General features: G+C 44.7%; 2 protein-coding genes across 5 annotated transcripts in view; one reads left to right on the top strand and one right to left on the bottom strand.

The window, feature by feature from the left end:
• Window positions 1-207: 207 nt before the first annotated feature.
• FASN1 (Fatty acid synthase 1) lies at window positions 208-12,363 on the top strand. 2 transcript variants are annotated; one of them, XM_086834895.1, is made up of 6 exons: window positions 208-559; window positions 3,843-4,395; window positions 4,455-11,194; window positions 11,262-11,357; window positions 11,423-11,566; window positions 11,632-12,363. In XM_086834895.1, the coding sequence occupies exons 2-6, from the start codon at window positions 4,158-4,160 to the stop codon at window positions 11,743-11,745; spliced, it is 7,332 nt and encodes a 2,443-aa protein (XP_086691021.1). In that variant the 5' UTR covers window positions 208-559; window positions 3,843-4,157; the 3' UTR covers window positions 11,746-12,363. The 2 variants fall into 2 exon arrangements, with proteins under 2 accessions (XP_086691021.1, XP_086691022.1); XM_086834896.1 differs by lacking the exon at window positions 208-559 and adding an exon at window positions 679-3,642.
• Window positions 12,364-12,913: 550 nt separating this feature from the next.
• toc (toucan) overlaps window positions 12,914-27,991 on the bottom strand; it is a 97,780-nt gene continuing 82,702 nt past the window's right edge. For all 3 annotated transcript variants that reach the window (XM_086834897.1, XM_086834899.1, XM_086834898.1), the window contains 5 exons: window positions 21,696-21,961; window positions 20,940-21,170; window positions 16,119-16,314; window positions 15,370-16,051; window positions 12,914-15,305 (listed from right to left, as the gene is read on the bottom strand). In XM_086834897.1, coding sequence (XP_086691023.1) covers window positions 14,291-15,305; window positions 15,370-16,051; window positions 16,119-16,314; window positions 20,940-21,170; window positions 21,696-21,961 — 2,390 coding nt within the window. In that variant the 3' untranslated portion in view covers window positions 12,914-14,290. The remainder of the gene's footprint in view (window positions 15,306-15,369; window positions 16,052-16,118; window positions 16,315-20,939; window positions 21,171-21,695; window positions 21,962-27,991) is intronic.

Here is a 27,991-nt window from a genome sequence, read left to right as displayed (position 1 = left end):
GGAACTTTCATCTCCCTCGCCGCTGTTCGCTCTTGCTCTGCGCCGTCATAATCAAACAAGCATAAGGTGGTCTCGCCTGCAAAAAGTTCCAAGAGCAAACAGTTCAGACGAGACCACCTCATATTATTTCATCATGCGCCGCAAAGCTTTCTGCCGGCGTCGACGCCCGATGGCGACATATAAAAGCCGGCGCTCACCTGATTCCAAGACTAATAATTTCGCATCTCCCGTTCGCAGTCGCAGCAGCCGCAGCAGCTCGTCGTTGTGAATTTTTTAAACGCTACCGCTTTCAAAAATACTAAGTGTGTGGCAAATTAATTTGCGCAAAATAGAAAATCGACAGCTAACGGTATTTGCAGAACATTAAGCCAAACAGAGTGCTTGAAAAGTGCCTGTGAAAATTGTTGGGATATTGAGAGTGCTAAGTTACGTAGTGGTTATAACGGTTTCGGAAGTCAGTGAGGACCAACTGCCCAAGGAACCCGCTACCCACGCCGCGCCGCTCCTTCAACGCCCGTTGCTACGCAAAACAGCTGTCGAGGAATCGCCTGATTTCTAGGTATGTACAAAAAACATGGCAGCCACAGGAATAGAACGTTTGTGTGTGTGTGTATGTGTGGTGTATGTACGAGACAGAAAATGAAAACGAAATTAGTCCGGACTTGAAGTAGTGGGAATACTTCGGTGAAGACCGTCCTGGAAAGTGGAAGCTAAATAGTGAAATAGACAATCGAGAAAAATAATGGTTAGATAAAAAAAAATTAAATTGTGATCTGATCGTTCGCTAAGCCAGCTAAAAATATAAATTACACAGAAATTCGCCTTTGCTCGGGCTCAGCACTTGCCGTGCATGGCTGCTGGTGACCTTTAGGACCTTTGGGCTTGAACCAGCCCCAAAGTGTTACATCCGCCTCCCCCACATTCCACTATTCCCGGAGACCGCAAATTACTGCGGTCGCTAATTGGGCAAGCGGAGGTGGGAAGGGGTTGAGTCTGTCTGGCGAGGAGCCAAGGAGCGATCTCCACGAGGGGCTTCCCTATAGGGTTTCCTCCGCCTTTCGGCAATTGTGCCAACTGTCTCCCTGAAGCAGCAAAAGTTCGATTCGATTTCTCCAAATAACAGACGAAATAATTTTTTCAAATGCGCATTAGATGATGCTAGAAAGTGACGTTTATTGAAATGACCTAAAATGCTTTCCTATTTTTTGGTAGAATTTCAGGGAACGTAAATAAGTATGCGTAAAGAGTTTTGATTGTATAATTTATACAAATAAAGGTAGAAAATTATAATTCTTAAAAGTTTTCAAAAACTTTATACATTTCAAACTGAAAATAAATTTTTAAAATAAAAATGTAAGACAAATTTAAATAAGGAAGTTAGTTAGTTTTTTTGTTTGATAAAAAATAAACTATTAAATTCTTAAAAATTGAATTATTTTCGAATATTTGCTTATTAAAGTTCAAATGGAAAATTATAAATAGCTATACAATTTTCCTTTAATAATGAATAAATTGAGTTAGTTTATTTTTTTGTGCCTAATTAACTTCTAAATCTAGTTTGCATATTTGCATGTTTCTGAATTAATAATCTAACCAATTTGAGTAAATGATCAAATTTTCAAAGCATTTCCCGGTTGCGTGCCTTAACTTAATTTCTTTGTAACCAAATCAAAGTAAACAAGCATTTTGACAATTTTTGTCATAATTTTTAAATAGCTTTAAAAAGTTATAAAATCAAAACCTGCGTAAATATAAGAACAATAATATAATTAATTTATAAATCTAATTCTAATTCTTGGAATACAGAAAAACAAAAACTAAATTAATTGTAGTTGAAAGTATCTTATCTGTCCGCGATCACTTTGCATATAAAGCAGCTCTCCCAAAAATAAAACCATAAAAAACAGCTCACACGCCCAACAAAACCAAAACACAAATCGAGGAGTGATTGGAAAATTTCGAGTGTCTGGCTAATCTTTATCGGCCAATAATGGCGCTTCCTGAAGAACACGCGTCCAACCGGCGATCAAACATTTCCGATCCAGGTGCACAGTCGTATGAGTAGGCAGCGCCTTATCGCTGCTATCGCCTCTTTTGGAATCACCCCATGTCCCAGTCTTGCATCCACACTACTGTGGCCTATCTCCTCGCCCATGAACTTGAAGTGTTGGCGTCGTCACTGGCCCAGAGTGGGCGGTGGTGATGACGCGTACACGTGTACTTGGTGACCCTCCTAAATCGATAACTGTGAAAATAGAACCGAGTGCATAAATAAACAGTGTAAAGTGCCCGTGCCCTGTAGCGACAAGGGAGGAGGACGGGTTAATGTTTGCTGATTTCTATGTGTATGTGTGTGTGTTTGTTTGCCTTTCCAATGACGCAACTTTGGCAATATGGCCTGATGATAAATGTATAGATGGATCGTTTGGTATCGGTATCGGTATCGGTATAAGCCATGACGCTCCTGCAACCACGACTGTAAAAGGATATGTGAAAGGTCCGATTACAGACAATTCCCCGAATGAGGAAGCAGTGGAATAGCGCATCTCCTGAGCAGTGGAATTAATACCTCAATGAACTTGAGAATCACGCCACCTAATCTCGCCAAACAAATGGTACACGCGTCCACAGCGTGTGTGTGTCGGATGTGTGCCTGTATGCCGGTTGTGCCTCTCTCTTTCTCCCCTATTTCGATTGCAATAGCAAAACATAAACATAGAATCCCAGACTGTGCCTGTATGGACGTGTAAAGCCAACGGCCTTTTGATCGAATAGAAGATAAGCTCCCCGAGTCGGCCGATTTAGGTGATAGCTCAAAAATACACTTGAAGAAACTAGTCTCCCTAGAGGGGAACCTCTGTCGTAGTGAAAGCAATTTGTGATAAATAGATAAACAGTTGGTTTATCAAAACAATAAAGTTGTTTGTAAACAAATATCCGAAAACAAAACACGAACAAAAGGGAAAAGCAAAAAAGTTTCAACCTTATTAATATGAATTCCTTAAGCTCTAAAATCTCTCTAAATAGTTTTCAGTTTTATTTGTTTACTTAATTCAGTAGATTTTTCTCTCTGTGTATTCTGTTGGTATTTTTGTTCTGTTCTTTTTCGCTTTCTGCTTTGTTGCTGACCGCTCTTGTTCTGACTCTCTTTCTAACGACGCTTTCGGCTTCCCTAGATTTTTTGCAGCTTTAACCGACTTCGTCACTCCGTGCCAACCAATTCCACTTATTTTATTTTCCCTCCTTTTGTTGAATCATTCTGCACATCGTACGAGTTTCTCGGCGAATAAGAAAGCAGCTTGTGTTTGGGCAAGAGCTGTGTGTGCCTGTGTGTCTGTGTGTGTGTGTGTAGCAGCCGCCTATGTTAACACAAGCTGTGTTGCACTGTTAAGCTCGCATTGCCACAAGTTGCTGTTAGAGCGGCTAACGGGTCGTCATCACGCCACAACCACAACAAAAACCGGCGCGCGCCCAGCATATGCGCGGCAAAAGCTCCGCCCGGCTCGGCATCACCTGATTTGCAATTTCTACACTAACTTTCCACTGCCGCTTCGCCCCAGCTGCCCATCTGTCTGTCTGGATTCCACCGGCATATGCTCTTAAGAGCACAAGCTTCGGGCAATCGAAGAGAGCGAGCTTTCGGTAAGCACTAACAGTGTAGGCGGTCACAATATTTGCGACACTACTGTGAAGACTGAAATTGTGCAAGAACTCCACAAGAAACTTAGTTTAAAATGTTCCTTTTTGTTTCTGTTAGGGCATTAAAATGCACTCTAGCGACTCTATGATTTCTAAAAGATTTTAAAATTACTAAAATCAAAATCTTTTCCATCAAATTGCAGTCCTTGCAACCAAACCTGTTGAAAGCCGTGGCCCAACCGCAACCTGTTGCATTCAAGCCTAACGATTGCAGCCAGCAGCTTCACCATTCCCCGAACCAGCAGCAAAACGGGAAAAGTGCCCGTGCCAACCGTCGCCGTCGTCGCCGTCGCAACAAGCAGCAACAGAATTCGCAGCAACCTGACGCCTTCCAGGAGCCAGACGCGCAGCTAACACCGAGCACCTCCTCCTCCACTCCGCACTCTGCACCGGACGACAGCCACCACATCCACCTAAACTCCCATTCCCATTCCCGCACCAACTCCAACTCCAACAAGATGCCCGCCCGATTTGCCGAGGAAGTGATCACCGCGGAGCCCGCACAGCGTGCCGCCCCCCAATTGGACCTGGGTGGTGGTGGCTATGCGCCGCGCCCGCAGCAGCACCTTAACGATGAGATCGCCATCACCGGCTTCTCCGGCCGTCTGCCGGAGAGCTCCAGCATTGAGGAATTCAAGCAGAACCTTTTCAACGGCGTCGACATGGTCAACGATGATCCCAGGCGCTGGGAGAAAGGTAAGATCGAGTTTTTAAATGAGTAGAGTTCCCGATTAGCATTACCTTACCGTTTCCAGGTCTCTACGGATTGCCCGATAGGATTGGCAAGCTCAAGGATAGCGATCTGGAGAACTTTGACCAGCAGTTCTTTGGTGTTCACCAGAAGCAAGCGGAATGCATGGATCCACTACTGCGTATGCTGCTCGAATTGACTCACGAGGCTATTATTGATGCTGGCCTGAATCCCAGCGATTTGCGTGGATCACGCACTGGTGTCTACATCGGTGTGTCCACCTCGGAGACGGAGCAGCACTGGTGCAGCGATCCGGACCGCGTGAACGGCTATGGGTTGACGGGTTGCGCCCGCGCCATGTTCGCTAACCGCATCTCGTTCACCTTCGACTTCAAGGGCCCCAGCTACAGCATCGACACCGCTTGTTCCAGCTCCTTGTATGCTTTGGAACAGGCCTTCTCCGACATGCGTCAGGGAAAGATCGACAATGCATTGGTCGCTGGCGCAGGTTTGATTCTCAAGCCCACCATGTCGCTGCAGTTCAAGAGGCTGAACATGTTGAGCCAGGACGGCAGCTGCAAGGCCTTCGATGAGTCTGGCAACGGATATGTTCGCTCTGACGGTTGTGTGGTGCTGCTCCTGCAGCGCACCTCCGCCGCCAGGCGTGTATATGCCTCCATCCTCAATGTGCGCACCAACACGGACGGCTTTAAGGAGCAGGGCATCACTTATCCCATTGGCAAGATGCAGAACCGATTGATTCGCGAGACGTATGAGGAGATTGGCCTGAATCCCAACGAAGTGGTGTACGTGGAGGCCCACGGCACTGGCACCAAAGTGGGCGATCCCCAGGAAGTCAACTCCATCACCGATTTCTTCTGCAAGAACCGCTCCAGCCCACTGTTGATTGGCTCGGTCAAGTCCAACATGGGACACTCGGAGCCCGCCTCCGGTGTCTGCTCGGTGGCCAAGATCTTGATTGCAATGGAAGAAGGCGTTATTCCCGGAAATCTGCACTACAACAAACCGAATCCGGATCTGTATGGATTGCTTGACGGACGTCTCAAGGTGGTAGACAAGAATCTGCCCTGGAACGGTGGCATTATTGGCCTGAACTCCTTCGGCTTTGGTGGCGCCAATGCCCACGTGATCCTCAAGTCAAACCCCAAGCCAAAGGCTCTGACCCCCAAGGATGGAGCACCCAAAGTGGTGCTGGCCTCCGGTCGCACCTTTGAGGCCGTGGAGGAGCTATTGGAATCTGCTGCCAGCCATGCCGACGATGATGAGTACCTGCAGCTGATCAATGACATCCACTCGAAGCCCATTCCGATGCACTACTTCCGAGGCTACGGCGTGGTCAGCAGCAAGGGCACCCTCCAGCGCGAAGTCCTGGACTACTCTGACGAGAAGCGCCCCATCTGGTACGTCTACTCTGGCATGGGCAGCCAGTGGGCCAGCATGGCCAAGGACCTGATGAAGATTGAGGCGTTTACCAAGAGCATCCAGCGTTGTGCCGATGTCCTGAAGCCAGAGGGCGTGGATCTCATCGACGTGCTCACCCGCTCCACCGACAAGAGCTTCGAGAACATCCTGAACTCATTCATCTCAATTGCTGCCATGCAAGTGGCTCTGACGGATCTGCTCAGCTCACTGGGCATCCATCCCGATGGCATTGTGGGCCACTCCGTGGGAGAGCTGGGATGCGCCTACGCCGATGGCTGCTTCACCCCGGAGCAGACTGTGCTGGCCGCCTACTGGCGAGGCAAGAGCATTCTGGACACACAGCTGGCCAAGGGCAAGATGGCCGCCGTGGGATTGAGCTGGGAGGATGCACACAACAGGGTGCCCAGCGACTGCTTCCCGGTGTGCCACAATAGCGAAGATAACTGCACCATCTCCGGCCCGGAGGCCTCGATCGAGGCTCTGGTCACCAAGCTGAATGCCGAGGGTGTCTTCGCCAAGGCCGTAAACTCATCGGGCTACGCTTTCCACAGCAAGTACATCGCCGAGGCGGGACCCAAGCTACGCAAGAGCCTGGAAAAGATTATCCCGAATGCCAAGAACCGTACCGCCCGCTGGATCAGCACCAGCATCCCGGAGTCCGCCTGGAATACGCCGGTGGCCAAGCAGTCGTCGGCCGCCTATCATGTAAACAATCTGCTGTCGCCAGTGCTCTTCCACGAAGCCCTCCAGCATGTACCCAAGAATGCCATTTCGGTGGAGATCGCTCCCCACGGCCTGCTGCAGGCAATCCTTAAGCGCGCCCTTGGACCGGATGCCACCAATCTGAGCCTGGTGAAGCGCGGACACGAGAACAACGTGGAGTTCTTCCTCACCAACGTGGGAAAGCTGTTTGCCGCCGGCACTCAGCCACAGGTCCTGAACCTGGTTCGTCCAACTACCTATCCTGTGGGACGTGGAACCCCCATGTTGAACTCCAAGGTGGGCTGGGACCACAGTCAGAAGTGGCTGGTGGCCAAGTTCGGCAAGGAGACATCGTCCGGCGAGACCATCGTCGAGGTTGATCTTTCCAAGGAGGATGACGCCTTCTTGGCGGGACACACCATCGACGGCAGGATCCTGTTCCCAGCCACTGGCTACATGACGCTCGCTTGGCAGACCTATGCCAAGATGCGCGGCGGTGAGTTCCACAAGACGCCCGTGGTGATGCAGAACCTAGTGTTCCACCGAGCCACCATTCTCAACAAGAACGCCGTCGTCAAGTTCGGCATTAACTTCTTCGATGGAACCGGCGCCTTTGAGATCTGCGAGAGCGGCAGCCTGGCCGTTTCCGGAAGGATTACCACTCCCGAATCTATTGAGAACGAGGAGCTGCCCCTGGAGCCGCAAACTGCCAGCACTCTGGCCAAGGAGCTGGCCACCAACGATGTGTACAAGGAGCTGCGTCTGCGTGGCTACGACTATGCCGGAATCTTCCGCGGCATCGTTCGATCCGACACGGTGGCCTCGGCCGGCAAGCTCCAGTGGGTGGACAACTGGATCAGTTTCATGGACACCATGCTGCAGTTCAGCATCCTGAGCAAGAACCTGCGCGAGCTGTACCTGCCCACACGCATCGAGAAGGCAGTGATCAATCCTGCCAAGCACCTGGAGCTCCTCAACGCCCTCACCAAGGAGCAGCAGTTGGAGACCGGACTGCCGGTGCACTGGTACAGCGACATCAACGTGATCAAGAGCGGTGGCGTGGAGCTGCGCGGCCTGAAGGCCAATCTCGCCCAGCGTCGTCCTGGCACCCAGGCGCCTCCTACCTTGGAGCGTTACCAGTTCGTGCCGAACATTAACACCACTGACTTGAACGAGAACTCGGAGAAGGCCCGTCTGCATGCCTTGGATGTGGCCATCCAACTGATCATCGAAAACTCCAGCGGAGCCGTGAAGCTAAAGGGCGTGGAGCTGGCCAATGGACGTAATCCTGATGTGCTGCTTGCTAATCGCCTGCTGCAGATCATCGAGGGTGAGCCTGTGCTCACTGGCGACGTGGCTGTGGCCACCTCAAATAACAACGAGGAGACAATCACCGCTGCTCTCGGGGATTCCGGTGTGCGCGTCGTGTCCAAGGATGTGCTGAAGGAGCCGGTAGAGCAGAACTGTCACTTCGTCTTCGGCATCGATGTCCTGTCTCGCCCGGACACCAAGACACTGGAGAACTCCATTGCCAGCATCCGCGAGAATGGCTTCCTGATCTTTGAGGAGACGGTGGCCACCTACAACAAGACGGGTCAAGCTCTTCTGGCCAAGTTTGGCTTTGTTGCCATCCAGGAGCAGAGCCTGGGCGCCACCCGCGTCCTGGTGCTCGCTCGCAAGGCTGTGGACCTGAAGACCCGCAAATCCGTAGTGGTTGTGGCCACTGAGCAGAACTTCAACTGGGTAGATGACCTGAAGGCAGCTCTGGCCACTGCCACGACCGAGGAGCAGTACGTCTATGTGGTGTGCCAGGGAGAGGAACTCTTTGGCGCCGTTGGCCTGATGACCTGTATCAAGAACGAGAATGGAGGCAAGCTGGCGCGTCTTGTGTTCGTGCAGGACGCCAAGGCGGAGAAGTTCTCGCTCACGTCGACCACCTATCGTCAGCAGCTGGAGAAGGACCTCATCTCGAATGTGCTGAAGCACGGAGCCTGGGGAACCTTCCGTCACCTGAAACTGGAGACCCAGCAGGCCACCCTGCAGGTGGAGCATGCCTACGTCAACGCTTTGGTCAAGGGTGATCTGGCCTCGCTCAAGTGGATCGAGGCTGCCCAGACCGACACCGGCGTCACCACCGACAAGAACCTGGAGACCTGCACCGTCTACTATGCGCCCATTAACTTCCGTGATGTGATGCTGACCTCTGGCAAACTGGCCGCCGACGCCCTACCCGGAGATCTGGCCGAGCAGGATTGTGTGCTGGGTCTGGAGTTTGCCGGACGCGACTCCCAGGGTCGTCGTGTGATGGCCATGGTACCGGCCAAGTCTCTGGCCACCACCTGTGTGGCCAGCAAGCGCATGATGTGGCAGATTCCCGACAAGTGGACCATGGAGGAGGCCTCCACGGTTCCCTGTGTATACTCCACCGTCTACTACGCTCTGGTTGTCCGCGGACAGATGAAGAAGGGTGAGAAGATCCTCATTCACGCCGGCTCCGGTGGAGTGGGCCAGGCAGCCATCTCGGTGGCTCTGTCCCATGGACTGACCGTCTTCACCACCGTCGGAAGCAAGGAGAAGCGCGAGTTCCTGCTGAAGCGGTTCCCCAAGCTGCAGGCCCAGAACATTGGCAACTCCCGTGACACCTCCTTCGAACAGCTTGTGATGCGTGAGACCAAGGGCCGCGGTGTGGATCTGGTGCTGAATTCTCTGTCTGAGGAGAAGCTGCAGGCCTCGATCCGCTGCTTGGGCCTGAATGGACGCTTCCTGGAGATTGGCAAGTTCGATTTGAGCAACAACAGCCCGCTGGGCATGTCCGTGTTCCTCAAGAACACCTCCTTCCATGGCATCCTGCTCGACAGTGTGATGGAGGGCGAGGAGGAGATGCAGAACCAGGTGGTCAGCTTGGTGGCCGAGGGCATCAAGAGCGGAGCCGTTGTGCCCCTACCCACTTCGGTGTTCAACGACCAGCAGGTGGAGCAGGCCTTCCGCTTCATGGCCTCCGGCAAGCACATCGGCAAGGTGGTGATCAAGGTGCGCGACGAGGAGGCAAGCAAGAGCGCAGTCAAACCCAAGTCGCGCCTCATCAACGCCATTCCACGCACCTACATGCATCCGGAGAAGAGCTACATCCTGGTCGGAGGTCTCGGCGGATTCGGTTTGGAGCTGACCAACTGGTTGGTGACTCGCGGAGCCCGCCACATTGTGCTTACCTCGCGTTCCGGCGTGAAGACCGGCTACCAGGGACTGATGATCCGTCGCTGGCAGGAGCGTGGCGTCAAGGTGGTGATCGATACCAGCGATGTGACCACCGCCGCGGGAGCCAAGAAGCTGCTAGAGAACAGTAACAAGCTGGCCCTGGTCGGAGGCATCTTCAACTTGGCGGCTGTACTGCGCGACGCTCTGATCGAAGATCAGACTGCCAAGGACTTCAAGACTGTGGCGGACCCGAAGGTGACGGCCACCAAGTTCCTGGATCAGTACTCCCGCACCATCTGCACGGAGCTGGACTACTTCATCTGCTTCTCGAGCGTGTCGTGCGGTCGCGGCAATATTGGCCAGACCAACTACGGATTGGCCAACTCCGCCATGGAGCGAATTTGTGAGCAGCGCCAGGTGAGTGGATTCCCTGGCACCGCCATCCAGTGGGGAGCCATCGGTGACACGGGTCTGGTGCTGGAGAATCTCGGCGACAACGATACCGTAATCGGAGGCACTCTGCCCCAGAGGATGCCCTCTTGCCTGCAGACCATCGACCTCTTCCTGCAGCAGCCGCACCCAGTGGTTGCCTCCATGGTGGTGGCCGAGAAGCGCAAGTCGGACCAGTCGGCGGGTGTCAGCCTAATTGCCACCATTGCCAACATCCTTGGCCTGCGGGACACCAAGAATATCCAGGATGCTGCGTCGCTGGCTGACCTCGGCATGGACTCCCTGATGAGCGCCGAGATCAAGCAGACGCTGGAACGCAACTTTGACATTGTCATGTCCGCCCAGGAGATTCGGCAGCTCACCTTCGGAGCCCTCAAGGCGATGGATGGAGGAGCGGATGCCAAGCCAGCCGCCCCTGCGGCTGCAGCTGCTGCCGGAGCCCCTGCCGGAGCTAAGCCTACCGAGGTGAGCCTCACAACGGGTTCGTCATCGCGCACGGCCAGTCCGCTGGGTGATGGCACCCAGGTCGTCTTCACCACCGCCCTCATACCCACCGAGGCCATCGTCCGCCTGGAAACGAATGCGCCGGCTACCAGCAAACAGAGCCCCATCTTTTTCATTTCCCCGATCGAAGGATTTGCGTCCGCTTTGGAGCCGCTGGCCAAACGATTAGAGGTGCCTGCGTATGGTCTCCAGTTCACGGATGCCGTGCCCTACGACTCCGTCGACTCGGCCGCCAGGTTCTTCATCAAGCAACTGCGCACCGTTCAGCCCAAGGGTCCCTACAAGCTAGCTGGTTACTCCTTCGGCTGCCTGCTCACCTACGTGATGGCCGCCATTCTGGAGGAGACAAACGAGGTGGCGAATGTGATCATGTTGGACGGAGCACCCACTTATGTCAACTGGTACACGAGCAGCTTCAAGCAGCGGTACACGGCCGACGATGATAACAACAACCAGAGCTACGGCCTTGCCTACTTTGGCATCGTTCTGGCCAACATCGATTACAAAGCGGTAAGGATGAGCGAAGCTATGGAGTCAGTTTTATAGGTTACTTATGATTTCATTTTTCTTATTGCAGCTGGTGCGACTGCTACTGGTGATCCCCACGTGGGAGGAGAAACTTGAGAGGTTCGCTGAGCTGATGAGCAATGAGATCACACAACCCGTGGAGACGGTAATACCTTGCTAACAGACTTAAAAAAAAGGAAAACGTTATTATTAATTATTTAAATTATACAGATCAAGAAGTCCGCCAAGCTGTTCTACAAGAAACTGGAACTGGCCGACAGCTACAAGCCCACGCTGAAGCTCAAGTCCAACGTGACCCTGGTCAAGCCCACAGATAACTCTGCCAAGCTGGACAAGGACTATCGTCTCAAGGAGGTACGTTCGAATGAGACAACTAGAAATCAATCCAAATATTAATTGAATTTCTCATATATTACCAGGTCTGCACAAAGCCCGTGGAAGTTCACACCGTTGAGGGCAACCATCGCACCTTCCTCATCGAGGATCAGTCCCTAAAGACCATCCAGAGCATACTGAAGCGTCTGTTCAACTAGGCTAAGGCAGAGGAAGATATAGCATAAGAATTGTGGATGTGGCCCAGAGCACGCCCCCTAATCATCACACATCGCATCCAATACTCGAGCGCACACATCGACAACTAGTTAGCATATTTAGTGAATGAATTTACGTTGTTGTTGAGCCGCAAGGAATCGCTCCACCCCATCCCAGTTACGCACAGCTTCAGGAGACCGGATCTGCCGAACTGCTGTCTTGCAGCGCCTGTGGACTGTGGTCCAAATTAAGTCTACAGTCGCTGCGATTCCGGGCAGTTAAATGGCTGATGCTGGATTACACCCTAACGCTTCGTGTGCACCATAGTGGAGAGTTGTCAGCAACCCCCGACATTCCTTGAACGCTACAGACGGCCCTAGACGTCCCAACTTACCAAAAATATATCTTATATGCTCTTATCTGTAACGTATGTGTATACTTGTCGCATATTTTAGTTTAATTAATTAGTCCGTAAGCCAAAACAGTTTGTAATGAATTTCATTCCTCGAAACAACACACAAAATTTGTTATCTCTTGATGTATAAAATAATCGCCCAAGAACGATCACTCATGAATATTGTGGATATTAAAATAACACCATTCTATTGTATATTGGATAATATCGAAGCGTTTTTAGTAGTTTGAATTTTGCCTCTACAAGAATTCCAGGAAAAAACACAAAAGAAACGAACGCGATAGCTCTTTTCCTTCAACTTCAAATCTGGCCATTTTCAATACAAATTCATTAATTTCTCGATGTGAAGTACCAGGCGAACAGAAAGCAGCAGAAGGTGAATTAATTTTGGTACAAGCTTTTTCTTTTCATGCAAACCTCTCTAAGCTCTACTTTAAGCTTAAAGCTGTGCTTTAAGCTCAAAGCTCACATAACGGAGCTTTAAGCTCAAAGCTTTGAGCTTTCAGAGCTGTGAGTGAAAAGAAAAAGCTTGCACCAAAATTAATCGTCCGTCTGCTGCTTTCTGTTCGCCTGGTACTCCAGATCGAATTCGTACTGAAAATATCAAAATTGAAGCCTCGCGCTGGCCAACAACAACAACAACAATGTTGTAAAACTGATTTAGCTTGTTGTATGGCGCAACTAAACACATGGTTTCAAACTAGAATTTGCCGGTATATTTTGCATATTTTGAACGAAATAAAAGTCGGCATACATTTTTGAAACAATTACTTATTTATTTTAAGGGTTTTGAAATTATTTAGCAAAAAATATTCATGGGATCTTTTCATTTCTATATTATTGTAATGTATTATAATTATGCATCTTATTTTGGATGGTTTCTGCACCGTGTACACCCATTAAACTTCTGTGGTTAGGACTCCTTAAACTTTCACATACATATAATAAAAATAACATACTTAAAAGTTAATGACAATGCTGCTGTGTGTGTGTGTGTTATCCTGAACCTATACATATAAAACTCGCATGTTCCGGATACAATCCAATGATAACAAATTAAAAACGTAACGTAAACTAATGTAGTTAGGCGAATTTTTTGATATAATATATAACTAATACGAGATATTCATAGAAATACATAGATAGCGAGCGAGATGGTACAAACTAACTTAATTTGATTTCTTGCATTCATTGTTTAACGCGTTTTTTTATACGGCATTAAAGACTAAATAATAATAATAATAATAAATACGACAAGTGTGTACATTCAAAATTAAAGCTTAGGTCCTCTAACATTCTAATTGGTATAATTATATTATGTTTTTGTGGCGGGGAAAGTACCCTTTTCCCCTCGAATAGAGCGGGGGCAATAGGGGTTTATCAATTAAGGACATCGAGTGAGTTGTTGGTTGGTTTTGAGCTCAAAGGGAAGATTGGATGTACGATATCAGCGATTGCGGAGTTGCGGTTAGATTACAATATTAATATATCGCTAAACATACAAATATATATATATTTATATTTATATCGTTTACTGTATCTGTATAGTAATAAGTTGTCTGGTTTTGTTTTTCTATGCAAATATACTCATACTGTTTCAGCTAAATGCTACCCATTATTTACTGTTACTTTGAAACTGGTTGAAATATCTAAAATGTTGTAGCTTCTTTGTGCCGTCCGTTTTAAAATGTTTACTTTACTTTACTCTACTTTAAATCCTTCATTGTTTTCCCTTCCCAAAATTGTTGCTGTGACGGTTCCGCTTGCTGTGTGCTCGACTATTGGTATCGTTATAGTTATTGTTACTGTTTATAATAAATGAGCTGATTCTAAATGCAAATATTTACATAAACGAATTTAAGAACGTATGAATAGCGATACATATTTTGTTAAACCTCTCCATCGTATATGCTCCGGCTCTTATCTAAATGAAAACGCCAAGCTATGCTTCATTGGCCATAGTGGCGACTCCTTGCTATCAGCAAACGGTATTTGTTGAACAAACATGGGTTTCACACGCTCTCGCTTTAGAAGCTATCATCGCTGTTCTCGCTCTCGTAAGCCTCTTCGGCCGCCTCGGCGATCTGGTCTATGTGTCCGATCTGGTCAATCGGCTCCTCGTAGGCACCATGTCATGCCAGTCCGCTGGCATCGGCACCGGCGTCCTCTGACCAGCTAACCTCCATCGGTGTGCACGGTAGCGCCTCCTCGATGGACATCCGAGATGGCGGCTGCTTGGGAAGCTTGAATAGCGATCCCCCCGAGGCAGTGCTGGATGCGGATGAGCTACGCATCATATCCTCAGAGGATGCCGAGCAGCTCTCGTCCTCGGAATTGGCACCAGAGACCATGGCCTCACCGGCAGACTCCTGAATCTCCTGGAATTTCTTCGCCTCGCTTGACATTAGCTTCATGGTAGAGCTGCGCGGACGTATCTCCAGAGACTGCTGCGGCTGCGGCGAGCTGGAGCACATCGGGCCATCTTCATTCCAGTCGGGCAGTGTCAGTTCGTCCGATTGCCTTGGTCGGCGGATGCTAGGTGATACGCAGACTGCCGCGTCCTTGACGCACACAGAGAGGGAGCGAGCCCGGGAAACGGGATGTCCCTCTGGCTCACCTCCACTCCTCAGCAGGGTTGTGGCCGACATGCTCTGGCTCAGGGGATTGGGATGTGCCGGCGATGAGCCACCATTGCTGGTCGCACCATTCGAGTGGCCATTGTGACTGACGGAAGCCTGTCGCCTCTGGATGACGCAACGGTCGCTGTTACACCTCAAAGAGCCCGATCTTCGCACAATCTTTGCGGCACCACCCTTTGGCGTTTCATCATCGATCTCCAGGGTCCAGCTGACAGAATCATTGCGTTCGATCATGCCCTTCATCACCGGCGAAGTGGGCGAAGATGTGGTGCCGGCGAACTCCAAGTTGCTGCGGCCCAAGGAGCAGCGAGAGTGTGTAGAGTTCAGCAGGCTGTTGTCCTGAGAGCTGAGGGACAGTTCATGTATCTTATTCTCGGCCGCTTGGAGCTGCTCAGAGCGTTGCTTGAGGTGGTACTGGAGTTCCTCCTTGGCGAAAGTTAGCTTGGTAAGCTTTATCCTTTCATATTTGACGGATTTGTCTAGTTCGTCCATCTTTTGCTGTATTTCCCTGGGAGAAGAGAGATAAAAGGTTAGTTTCTGCTCACTTGTAGTTAGAGGTTTAAGTTATTTACTTTTCTTTTTCCGTTTTGGTTTCCAGCTCTGTACGCATCATCTCATTTTGAGCCTCTAGGAGGGCAACACGGCTTGCCAGCTTGTTGCGCTCCTCACTTTCGCGAATATATTCCGCCTTGGCCTTGCTGAGGGCAGAGATCTCCGCCTGCTTCAGTTCCAGGACACAGCGCAGGCTGTCCGCCTCGCTGGTCAGCCGACTGACCTCAGCACTGGCCGTATCCGGGAGACTGGTGCAGGGACTTCGGCGTTGCGAGGAGGTGCGCAGCACAGAGATCTCATCCTGGGACAGTGCCAGGCGATCCCTCAGATCACGCTCGTTGTGCTCCTTGCTGGCCTTCAAGGTGTTCAGCTCCTTGGTTAGGCTCTTCACCCGATCGCTGAGCTCTTGCTCCCGCTGACTGGCCTCGGACAGGCGGATGGCATGGGTGTTCTCCCTGCGCAGGAGTCTCTCGTTAATCTCCTGCTTCTCTGACTCCGACTTTTGCAAGCAATTCTGCAGCTCCAGGATCTTTTGTTCAGCCGTGCTCAGCTGTTCCTGCTTCAGGGCGAGCTTGTTGGAAACCTCCATGTGATAGGCCTGTTGCACCTGTTTGTTCTCCTCATCCTTGGCCAGCAGTTGGGATTCTAATTCGCAGAACCTTTGTTTGGCAAGCATTTGCACCTCCATTACTTTCTCTTCCGCTATAGAATAATGAAGGGTAATTATTAATTTCTGTTTAGCAATGCTAACAAGATTTTCAATATATACCTTGCTTCAGTTCAGTGCGATGAAGATGATCCTGTTCCTGCTGACGTTGCGCCCACTCGAGATCCTTGGCCTGCAACTCCTCCCGCAGCCGCTCGCACTCATTCTGGCTCAGCTGAAGCAATACAATCGTCTCCTCCAGCGTTCCCTTGGTCCGGGCACACTGCTCTTTGGTCTCCTGGCAGCCAAATGTATCTAGCTGTAAGCCGGAAAAGATACAGAAACAATCACGGTTAAAGTCGCTATAAATTTTCGGGGTCATTGCAGGTAGTAATAATAATTAAAATGAAATTTTGCACGGAAGTCAAACAAAAGGGAAGCTGTTGAGTTTCAGAGACAATGTCTTTGAGTCAGGGAATTTCCACAGAGCATACAATGGCTTTCAAGGGTCTCATTCGCGAGGGTTTGGGTCATGGCCAAAGGTTGTCTGGGGAAATCCCACACAACATTTCAATGTTTTCATATTTTTATAGGATCTGAGAATTTTTTAGATTTCCCGTGAGAGTATACAATTTAATGATTTTTTAATTGAGTTCTTAATATTATTTGTAAGAGTTTGATTTAAAAGGTGAGATATATAATTTAATAAACTGCCAATGAACTGAAATGTTCTATATCGTTTTAAAAATATTAAATAATATATTTCTTCTACTTAAGCTCTATACATATTCTCATAAGCATACCTTGTCCTGCTCGAATCCCTGATCAAAATTAATGGTATCCATATAGGTTGTTGTCTCACTGGGAGTGCTGGGCACTGTCCAACTGATCAGATCAAAATCCATAGTCTGAGCCGATAGTGTCTCGTTGGTGAAGACTAAATTTTCAAACATTTTGCTTTCGGTTTTAGGCGCGTTGCGACTTGTGTTGAACACGAATACTTGTAGTACACTGATGGCTAAATGTCCAACGCCTTGGGTTTATATAGCCAGGCAAGGTCAGGTAGCAAAGGATCGATAGGTGTACTCTCTCAGGTAGCCAGGGATCAAGCGAAACTCTCCGGATATGGACAGCAAAATATTTACAAGGGATTTAAACCAGACGAAGAGAGTGGAAAAAAACAACATGCTGGGAAAGGGTGAAAGGGTGAAAGGTTGCTCCTCCAGCCGGCATAGAAAAAAACTGAGACATGCAATCTGGTGGGTGTATCCTTCAGTGGCCAAGGCAAAAGGGGCGGCTGTATACGCCCTATTGCTGGAAGAAGGATTCCACCTAGGATCGGATCCACCCAAGGAAGGCTTAAGCAATCGCTAGCCAGATTCATGTGGTTTTTGGGATTGGTCACGCGTGTCTACGTCTGCCAGCCCAAGAAGGCAAAGACTAGTGTTTCTCTTAACCGATTTTTGGGGCGTCTCGAATGCACTTCAAATTCACTGTAATGGCGCGCACCTTCTCTGCAACACTTTGGGTGGATGCGTGTCAAAGTAAACTGAGCGCCTAGGTTTAAGGAACTGACTTGCAGAAGGAGATCTTGTCTTTTGGAGTGGATGTTACAAATTTAATTTAAGTATTGCAAATTGCAATTTGCACAGGCTCTTGAACAGCTCAAGTGGGATCAATGTAAAGGGATTAGCATTGGTTGTTACAATGCATACAAAACTTATGGGTAATTTTTAGTTAAAAAGTAATTTTGATAGTCCAAATCGATTAGAGAACTCGCCAATCTCAGTGTCTAAGTAGAGTTGATCTCCAAATTAAAATTGACCGACCATGGTAATACCAAATTGCCATATCCACGCCCGTCATCATCTTCATTGCCGCCGTCGCTGTCCGGCAAATTAATGGTCATCATGTCTCTGTCTCCGAGAAATCTCTGTCTCCGTCGAAGTCATCGCCTTCGTCTCCGTCTCCGTCTCCTTTGTGGCAATCTAGGCATCTAGACAGTTTTGGGTGACAGTCAGTCAGAGGAGGCAAAATAGCCAAAGTCGAAGACGAAGAGACAGCGGCAATTACCTGACAAGGACGTTAGCAATTAAAGTGTTGAAATTAGTGACTTGCCGCCATGAAGAGAACTGGATCGACTGCTTTTAATCCTTTTCGATATGTATCTCTCCAAACTACCAGTATATACATATATATATATATATCTGTGTTTGGGAGCATTGTCATGACACCGATTGTCCTTCGCTTAAAGACCTCATAAAACTGGACACGAGCCTGGGACTGTGTCCTTGTCCCTGCATATATACCTTACTTGATTGCTCTTCCTTGGTTTTCACACCCAACTGTGAAATCTCGCTGGATCATAACTAAATAAATATTTATGTTCCGGACTATTGCAACATCAGTTTAGGCTTTTAGTGGGAAAATATATTGCGCGATTGCCTCGTTCCCCGAAAATTTTCCCATCCCAAGTAAATAAATCCGCCTTGTGCGTTGTGTTTGTTGCATGTTTGCATTTGCGGCCTAAATGGAAGCCGATGCATCCAACAAGTTAGCCAAATATTGTGGCTTACTCTGCCTGAAATTCCCCTTAATAACACCATGGATTTGTTTTTTCGAAAATATGCATAAAATAAATACAAAAATTGTTGTAGAAAAATATGAAAATTGCATTAGAGCATGTGCAAGCGCCAACGAAAAGCAAATAGTTTGTTGGAAATGGTTTAAGTAATTTATACAAGGTAAGCCATGTTTTGTAATAAAAATAAATATTTGGTATTTGTTTTTAATAAAAATAGTAAATAAATATGAACAAAGGACATCCTCAAAAGGGTGACTTTAGGGTATATATTCTTGATCAGCATTAACAGGCGAATCTTTCTAGGTATGTAGGAAAAATAAAAATTGTTGCCTAGTTTTTGCAATTTTTATAAGGGGTTACATCATTAAAATTGTCAAAAATTGTCCAAAATTGACAACAATTTTAACTATTTTAAATATTTAATTTAGTATGCAAATTTGTTAACCTTCTAAAAACTAACACGGAACTGCTTTCTGATTTAAAATTAATGCATTTTTCACTTAGTTATGATATTTGGTAGCATCATAGAAATTGTAAAAAATTTATACAATTAAAATTAACTTAATAAATTATTTCATGTCCTAATGCAAATTTGAACCCATGATCTTATATGGCTATCTTTCTTTCTTGTTCAATCTATTTTTATTCCCTTAACAGATCCTGGAAAATCCTGCCTTGATCCACTTTTTAATACGTTTAGGAACAACCCATAATTTGTGTAGTTTTTTTTTGTTTAAGAAAACCCCACAATTTGTGCTGTTTTTCCATAAATTACACTTCCGCTTTGTCCTGCTGAAATTCCCCAAGCTCAAGGTGCAAAAAATACCAGCATACAGCTTAAGGGAATGAAATTTTCTGGAATTTTTCTCCACATTAATGACTTTCCTTTCGAAAAAAAAAGAGAGAAGAGGGAAATTGTTGCCAAATGGCCAATGCAAATGACATCAATACAATGCCAACACCTGATGACGCATATTGTGGCAAGACAAGGAATTATCCTTTCATCTGTGTGCTCAGATATTGTGGCATTGTGTCACTCTTCAGCTTGCATAAGACCGACTAAAATAAGCAGCATATCCTGTGGCAATTGTTTCGATTATCCTGCGTTTTGTACGTTCAAACATTTTTGTGTGCGGCTCTAAAGCCAACGGATTTACGCAATTGTCAAACGAGAGAAATGCTGGGGAAATGCTGTGTAGTCCTAAGGCATATTTTGTGAGGCTCTGGAAAAATCCTCCTTCGACATGTTCGTTTAAATCAGACTTTTATAAATTCTACCTAAAGTATTTTGTGGTTGAGAAGTCATCATAAATCGATTTATGATGTGTGCCTGGGATGAGGTACGAAAGGATCCTGCCATCTATGCAAATGTTAAACTAATGTTTTTCGCGTTTGTCGCTGATTTTTATGACCTTGTTATTGTTATTTAATAGTGGGACTGTCTGGCAGCAGGTAGAAATGATGGAGAAATGCAAACGTTAACTGGTTTTTAAGGTAATTGAAATAATAATTAATTACATTTAGAGGAAAATGTCAGGTAAATGTTACTATAAAATGTATAAATCTGTGTGCCTAATTCCCCATCCTTCAGCATCCTTTTAACTTGCTTTTCTACTCCGAAATCTCGTCAAATCTCACACGTGTCCTGGTGAATTTTCATTTGTGCGATCAGAATCCATTACACCGAAAATGGCAAACAATTAATTGAATAGCCGGGAACTTGAATGTGCCAGGCTCCTCACACCCTTTTCATTCTATGCCCGAGAAAGGATGCTTTTGGCACAAAGGATGCGATGCGGAAAATGCAAGACCAAAAGGGTACAAGAGAACTGGGGATTTTCCAGGCCCCGGACCAACTTTTGTGTGGAATTTTCAGTTCAGTTCAGTTCAGTTCAGTTTTTAATTAGTGCAAACACAAAAAGTGAGCCCACATCCCGGGCTCAGTTTCAGTTTCAGGGGTTTTCAGGCATCGGCTTTCGGCTTAGCCTGCACTGACACAATTAAACGAAATTAGCTCAACTTTAAGCATAGATTAAGGCAAATATCTCAAACAATGGAGGCACATATTCACATATGGAAGACCTATGGTTGAGACAATTCAGGAATTATTAGAGCAGGTGAGCCCGATCAGCACCGGACAATAAATGTACATATGTGACCATTGCAATTACAAAGGGCAGGCAGGGAAAGGTATCTATACTCCTTGGCTCTATATTCTAAAATTTCCTCAAAGGGCTAGGCTAGGTATAAATCCCTGGCGCCTCTTTTCCAGCAAATCCCTCACTGATCCTAGCTGGTTTTCACTCGCTGTTCTCACTCGTTACTCTTTTACTCGCTATTTTATAGGTTTTCCTACTTACCTTTTGCGACATAAATTGCACTAGAACAGCAAGTCCCATTAATTTCCGATGGTCTTCGAGTCGATCATGCCGGACTTCTTCAAATAACTTGGCCAAACGGGCATAATTAACGACTCCGTTCTCCGTATATGGTTTCAGGGCAGGATATTGGGCGAGAATGTCATTGCAGGATTCGGGCTTCATTGTTGTCGAGCTGATGGTGGTCTCAATGTGGCCCGAATGAGGTTTAAACTAAAAGGTAAAGATATTTTAATTAATAATAATGTGTTATAGTAAATGTTTGATTTAATACCCTATAATTTTAGTCAAAAGGTTCCTATAGAGCGACCCTATAAATCATATATATTCTTGATCGGATTCAACAGGCGAATCTATCTAGATATGTCCGATAAAAAAATAAATTTTTGAAATTTTTTTCAAATTTTTATAAGGGGTTACATCGTTAAAATTGTCAAAAATTTGGATTTTGTTACCTTTTTATTTAAGTATGAAGATTTATTACTCTAATAAATAAATAAAACATAGCTGCTTTCTGAATTAAAATTATTGCTTTTTCGGCTTAGCTATGAGTTTCTTAAGCTTTGATTTGTGGGAAAAATTCTCATATAAAAATATCGAATTATAGAATTTGAATATTTCAAGCTTAGTTATGATCAATTTCCGAATTAATTCTTCAATTCAATTGAAAACTGCAAGGATGTACAAGCTTCGGCTTAAGATAAGTTACTTTTCTCTTCTTGTTAATGGTAAACTCACCTCATTTGTACAAGCAAAGCTGACAGGATTGCTCTCAGCACTTGCATCCTGGGATACCGGAGAAGGCTCCTTGGATTCCTTTTGCTTCTCGCATTTCTTCAGCTTGGCCTCCGTCTCGCAGGGCAACTCACTGCCAATGGACGAACGTTTTGAGTCACGAGCTGCTCCTCCTGCTGCTGGTGGCGGAGGAGTTGGGCATCCACTTGGCGTTGCTGCATTGTTCAGCTCCTGAAGCTCGGTTTGATCCACGCCAGAACGCAGGGACTCTGGAATAACAAATAAATTCATAAATATAAGCACTGCTATTTATTTTTTACACAAATAAGCTATAATCATTGGGATTACGCAACCATCAGCCGGCGAAAGTGTCTGCTCGTTAAACTCACAGATGAAAATCTAGCTGTCGCTGGAGATGATGATGATGAGCTAACGATGATGAGCTAACCGTGATTCAACCAATGATGGGATCCAAAAGTCTCCTCTTCTCCTCACAAAAAATGAGTAATGACTTGGTGAAGAAAAAGTACTTTAAGAAATGATAAATAACCACAGCGGCAATACATTTTCTTTTTCATAATTTCATTGACAAAAAGGGAAAGCAAATTGCACACTAACCTAACCTAGGTGTGAGTTGAACCACGCCCACCGTCACCAGCTAATAAGGCCATAGGGTCATCATCATCAATTACCCGATCCCAGATCCCAGAGATCGGAGAGGCTGTCAATTACAGAGGATGCGTGGCCAATTTTTTAAGCCAACAAATTGGCCTTGACAAGCCGCAAGGTTGAAGGGGGGAATACGAATGGATACAGGTATAAACATACAGTTGGGAACAAAATAATAGAGGCTACAATACTCAATTTAGAATTATTTAAGCACAGTTATCATTTCTATTATTTGTACTACAACTGTTTAAAAATGCGAATCCAATCGGGGGAGTTCAGTAACCGGCATGATCATCAATCCATCGATCGGGGCAACCAGCTTATGTGTGTGTTTGTCCATAATTCACCCGATTTCCTTACAAGCCACGCGCGACTTCAAATGGAAATCGAAGCTGCGGGGCCAAACCCAAAACCCAAAGCCAAGAGTCTGTGTCTGGGGTATACACTCGGATATGTGGCCATAATCAACGCTTGACGGTTTTATGTTGCCGCATAAATTTATAGTCGAGTTGTCCAATGTTTGCCAAACGACAATTGCTCGACGAGAAAGCAATGAGCGAAATTTTTCTCGCGTCTCCATTGAAAAGTGAGGTAAAAAAGAGGAGCTTGTCTTCCGGAGTTGTCAACGCGATCATTACTCCGGGATGTTAGTTTCAATATTGAAAGTGAATTCAATTTGTTGAAGCCACAGGAGCGTGATTAAAAAGAAGCCTAAACAAATCTTATTATATCTTTGACAAGTACCTAAATAATTAATTTATAAAGACAACATAGTAACCAGAATTAATCCCTATAAATTTTCTTCTTCTACGAAAGCCACTTAATAAAACCTGCTCTTGTAGGAAATTAATTAATGCTGTAAACCGATTAACAAATTAGTCAAAGAGACCAATTCGTTGTGGATAAAGTGGATAAAAAATGTTGGCTTTCGGTTTCATTTGCTTTAAATGATTGTGCAATTTTTTTACAAATGAAGCAAAATACCAAAAACTGTAAAGTAAATGAAACCAGATTTGCAGAAAATGTATTACTTAAATCATTACAAAACTGGCGAGTTCAATAACTGAAGTGATTAAATTAAAGTAAACTATGTGTTAGAGAAAAATTATGTATTTTTATATACAAATTGTTCCGGGAAAGTTAAGCATTTACTAAATATAGAATTTAAAATACATTTAAGATTTAAGATTCTAATACTCTTAAATCTATTACTCCTGAAGTTTGATTTTTCTGAGTTTTAAAATATCACATTTATTTATTTTACGCCGTACCTTAATTTATAAAAATATCCAATTGCATCCCTGACCTTAAGCTATGAACATTCTTAGGCTTTTCCCATTCGCTTTTCTGCTGTTCCTAGAACATATTTAATAATTATTAATGACAGACCTTCGACCAAGGCACCACCTCGCACCTGATCTCAAATATCTCAATGACACACGACTCGGAACAAGTCTGGCACACGACAGGCTCACATTATTTTTTCAAGGGACATATTTCTCATGGCAATTAGGCGATTAAGTGACATTCGCTACGACCAATTAATTGCAAGGCCAAGAAATATTTGCCAAAAGGCAGAGGTTCTTAGTCCTGTGTTGCGGATTTTCCAACGATTTCTGTCTGAATATATTCTCACGGCCCCGAGGAATCGCAACAAGTACACGCAGGGAGGACCTCATGCGGTGACGGGTCGATTTTATGACTGAGAAACCGACCACCTCAGTAGTTATATGACCGGATTTCGTTCCGGTTCCCATTTCATTTCCCATTTCCCAGCCCAAAGACTGCACTTGGATTTTTATGGGTGTCGGAAAAACTCAACTGCGGGTGATTTCATTCAGAAATTTCCTCCTGTCGCTCATTTTTTTCCCCCGACTCTCTAGGGTGTGAAAACTGAACGAGTGGATTTTCCCAAATTGCGGAAAGTAGTTTAGTATTTGGTGCGGGATGAATGAATTTGAATAGTTGTATTTAAATAGGTTTTTTATAGAAGAAGAATTACTCGAAGAATTCAATAAAATATGCCTTAAAAATTAACAAAAAAAAGTAAGCTAAGCCTCGATTAGGAATCCTTTGAAAATTAATATGTTATTAATATTTATCCAATGATTTATGAATGCCAGCTTGCTTCAATATTTTCTAAATTGTAAATAACCTAATTACATAAATTATTTTATAAATTTCATCTACAATTTTTAGTGTTTTGCAATATATATTTAAACTGTCACAAACTTCCACCAAGACAAATTTGAATCTGAGCAAATTACATACATTTTCTGACAGAAACCAATAGAAAGTGTTTTGGGAGGTTTTTCCCCACACAAGACATCATCTGGTGGCATCCACCAGGTGAAAAACTTTTGGAAAACTCTCTCCTCCCCCCCCCCAATTCGATGAGAGATCTATCAACATCAAGGCAAGAAAATTCAATGTCCCGGGTTCGCAGTCGGTCAGCCGAGCTCATAATGACGGTTTTGGGTTTCAGTTTGGGTTTCGGGTTTTGGGTTTTGGGTTTTCGGACTTTTTCAGCTAAATCGCGACATGTGTCGAGGCGAAAACCGATGCTGTGCACAGTGGGCAGCATGCGATGCTGTGACACTGAGCGGACAGTGGGACTGACCGACGGACGGACAGGTGGTGGTGAGCGTTGGGCGATGGAAAATAATTGAAATTCCGAAATATCTTATTTGGCATTAGGCAGCTCTCTGTTGCAGTCAGTGTTTGATGCTGTTGCTGCTGCTGTTGCTGTTGCTGCTGCTGCTGCTGCTGCTGCTGCTGTTGCTGTTGCTGTTGCTGCTGCTGCTGTTGCTGCTCCTACTGCTGATGCCTTTTAAGTGAATTTTTTTGGAAAACTCAACTTGGGTAGCGGCAACCTGTCTTAACCCATGGCGACCCACAAAAACATGTCCAATGAAAATGCGCGTAATTAAAGCGAACAACAGCCAGTCCAAACTGGCAACTGGCATTTCAATTAGCTGCGTTTTGGAGAGAGAACAACAAAAAACACTTGCCTCGACTTAAAAAACTAAACCTCAAGCTGCTGCGTATCTGTGTATATCAATCTGTATTTGTATCTTTGTATCGTTGTATCTGGTTTATTTCGCGCTTAGGTCGACACGATGGACACTGACTTTTCATTTAAAATGGGCAAGGGCTGTCAGGGGAGCAGCGACTTTATTGCTCTGCCTTGCTTTAATTGCAATTTAACAACAAATTGTTTTAGCAACAAGCCAGAAGGCACACATTCCAGTGGGCGCGAGTCAAGTGGCCAGCCGCGAATTTATGCAATTTACTCGACATATTTGAACTTAAAAAGATTCACTCAAGTATGCCAGAGGAAATCTATTATGAGAAGCATTAGGAAATTCCAAGAACATTAACTAATAAGAGACTCTTTTAGTTATAAACATTTAAAATGAATAAAAATATACAGAAACAAGAGGAGAGTAACTATAAAAAATCCTTATACATTTGTTAAGTAGAAAATATATTAAATATTATTTAAAAGAATGATATCACTACACTTGAAAGCTTAAATTATACATTATTTAACCTTAGCTTACTAATACATTACCGTAAACACAAAATTTTAATTAATGAAACATTCAACAAACCGGAAAAGCCCTGACATATAAAACCAATTAACATAATTTCTCTCAATTCAATTGAAGCAAACAGATGAAAGAACGATTCAATACATTTCTCACAGACCCTTAATGACAGAAAATGTAAACAGTATTTGCACTAAATTATGCATCTTTCCCTTCGATTTGTTTGGTTATAAAAAAATAAGACCAGCAGCAGAAGCAGCCGGGTCATTATAAACAACTCTCAATAAACAGGGGATAAGTCCGTTGGGGGAAATTAAGGCCCGGCGGAAGGAACTTTTCAGAAGATCAATTTCTGCTAAATGTCAATCAGAGGGACTGAGAGAAAAACTGCCAGCATTGTCAGTGATGAAAGACATATATCCAGGGATTTATGGCACATAAACAGAAATTTTTTATTTCAGCCATTAACCATTCGATATTGTTTTTAATTCAGGCCTTTACGCATCGCAATTCCCTAGACAAACGCACATTTCAAGGTCGTAGAGTCGTCGCTTGGCGCATTTCCATTTATTTTTCAGCGACTAAATAAGCCTTTAAAACACTTTTTTGATTTTTTTTGTTTTTGGCTCAAGTTCTAATGATTATTTTTAGATAAGTTGTGCACGAAAACATTTCAGCAGTCGGTTCTATCTTTTGCCAAGCAAACACAACAAAGCGAGCGATATAAGCAAAAATAATGCAATATATACCGAAATTGTCTAATTAATCATTACATGACTGAGTGGGGGTATGACCGAGTGTATATGTTTTCCATATACATATGATCGATTTATATATGCTTTTCATACTATTCTGTGGTAAGCACACAAATAAAAGCAATAACAACAGGAGAGCCACAATAGAGAAGACCACAGGAAAAAGCTTCATGGCTGGAAAGCCAACGAGTGAGCATAGGAAATGAGGGAACAATGTGGGGAGAAATGTGAATGGTAGCGAATATAAGAATACCCTAAAAACATATGCATACAATTTATAGAAAACTAATTTCCACTGACTATAAAATCAACAGAATAGAGAAGCGAATAGTATTGATATTTGCAAAAGTTTATGTGATAAATATACTTTAAGTAATAAAATCAAAGGAAATTATTGGAAATATCTATTTTTATTTTAACTAAGATTTTACTATGTAAATATTACTTATTTGTAAATCACATAATATGTAACCCTTGAAAGGTGTTATTATTTTATTCAGAAGAAAAGCAGTGAAAGTCGTTTCCGACCCTATAAGCCCTATATATTATTGATCAGTATTAACAGCCGAGTCGATCTAGCCAACTCAGGAAGAAAAAAAAAATTTTTTTTTTAATTTTTTATCGTTAAATTTTGAAAAAAAAAAAAAAAATTGCCAAAAATTTTAATTTTTTTACAATTTAAATGGAGTATGCAGATTTATAAATCTTGAAAAATCGAACATGGGACAGCTTAACTATGAGATTTTTAAACTTTGATTTGTCGAAAAAATGTTCATAAAAAAATATTGATAATTATCGATTTAAGGAATGCGAATCTTTTGAAGCTTAGTTAGTTAAGATTCACATACTCTACTTTATTTAAACTACAGGGTAAATCTTAATGCCAAATTCATGTTTGTTTTGTGGCCATCTCTAGGCCAGACTAACAAAATATGTTTTTTCGGTACATTTTTGTAGCTTTATGGGATTCTCTTGGCGGTCTTTTATTTATTTTGCACAATATTTGGTTGATATACAGACAGCAAGTGCATTAAAAATGAAAATTGCGTCGCAATATTGCCAAATTAGAAATTATATTATTTGCATTACTAACATTCTCTTTTAAATAAAATCTGCCATTAATGAAAAGTTGCACTAAAATTGTCCTTCAAATGGTATTGAACATTTGTTCTACTTTCTAGACATGTTCATTGAAAACTATTTAAAATAAGTTTTTACGCGTAGTTTACATTTATATTTCGCTTCTCTGGGTATTATGAAAAAGCATTTGATAATGTTTCTTTGTCTGCAAAGTGGATGTCAATGTAGATTAAATACTTGTATT

Source organism: Drosophila serrata, unplaced genomic scaffold, assembly GCF_035046125.1.
Source record: "Drosophila serrata isolate PLE 108 unplaced genomic scaffold, ASM3504612v1 contig_275, whole genome shotgun sequence".
Taxonomy (NCBI): domain Eukaryota; kingdom Metazoa; phylum Arthropoda; class Insecta; order Diptera; family Drosophilidae; genus Drosophila; species Drosophila serrata.
The sequence above is the reverse complement of the archived record's forward strand: the minus strand, read 5'-3'. Positions and strand labels throughout refer to the sequence as shown.

What these genes read in the sequence shown, in the direction of transcription:
- FASN1 (XM_086834895.1), top strand. Translation starts at nt 4,158, where the DNA reads ATGCCCGCCCGATTTGCCGAGGAAGTGATCACCGCGGAGCCCGCACAG. An exon ending in TCCCAGGCGCTGGGAGAAAG is followed by an intron (nt 4,396 to 4,454) that starts GTAAGATCGAGT and finishes TACCGTTTCCAG; the next exon opens with GTCTCTACGGATTGCCCGAT. An exon ending in AGGACTATCGTCTCAAGGAG is followed by an intron (nt 11,567 to 11,631) that starts GTACGTTCGAAT and finishes ATATATTACCAG; the next exon opens with GTCTGCACAAAGCCCGTGGA.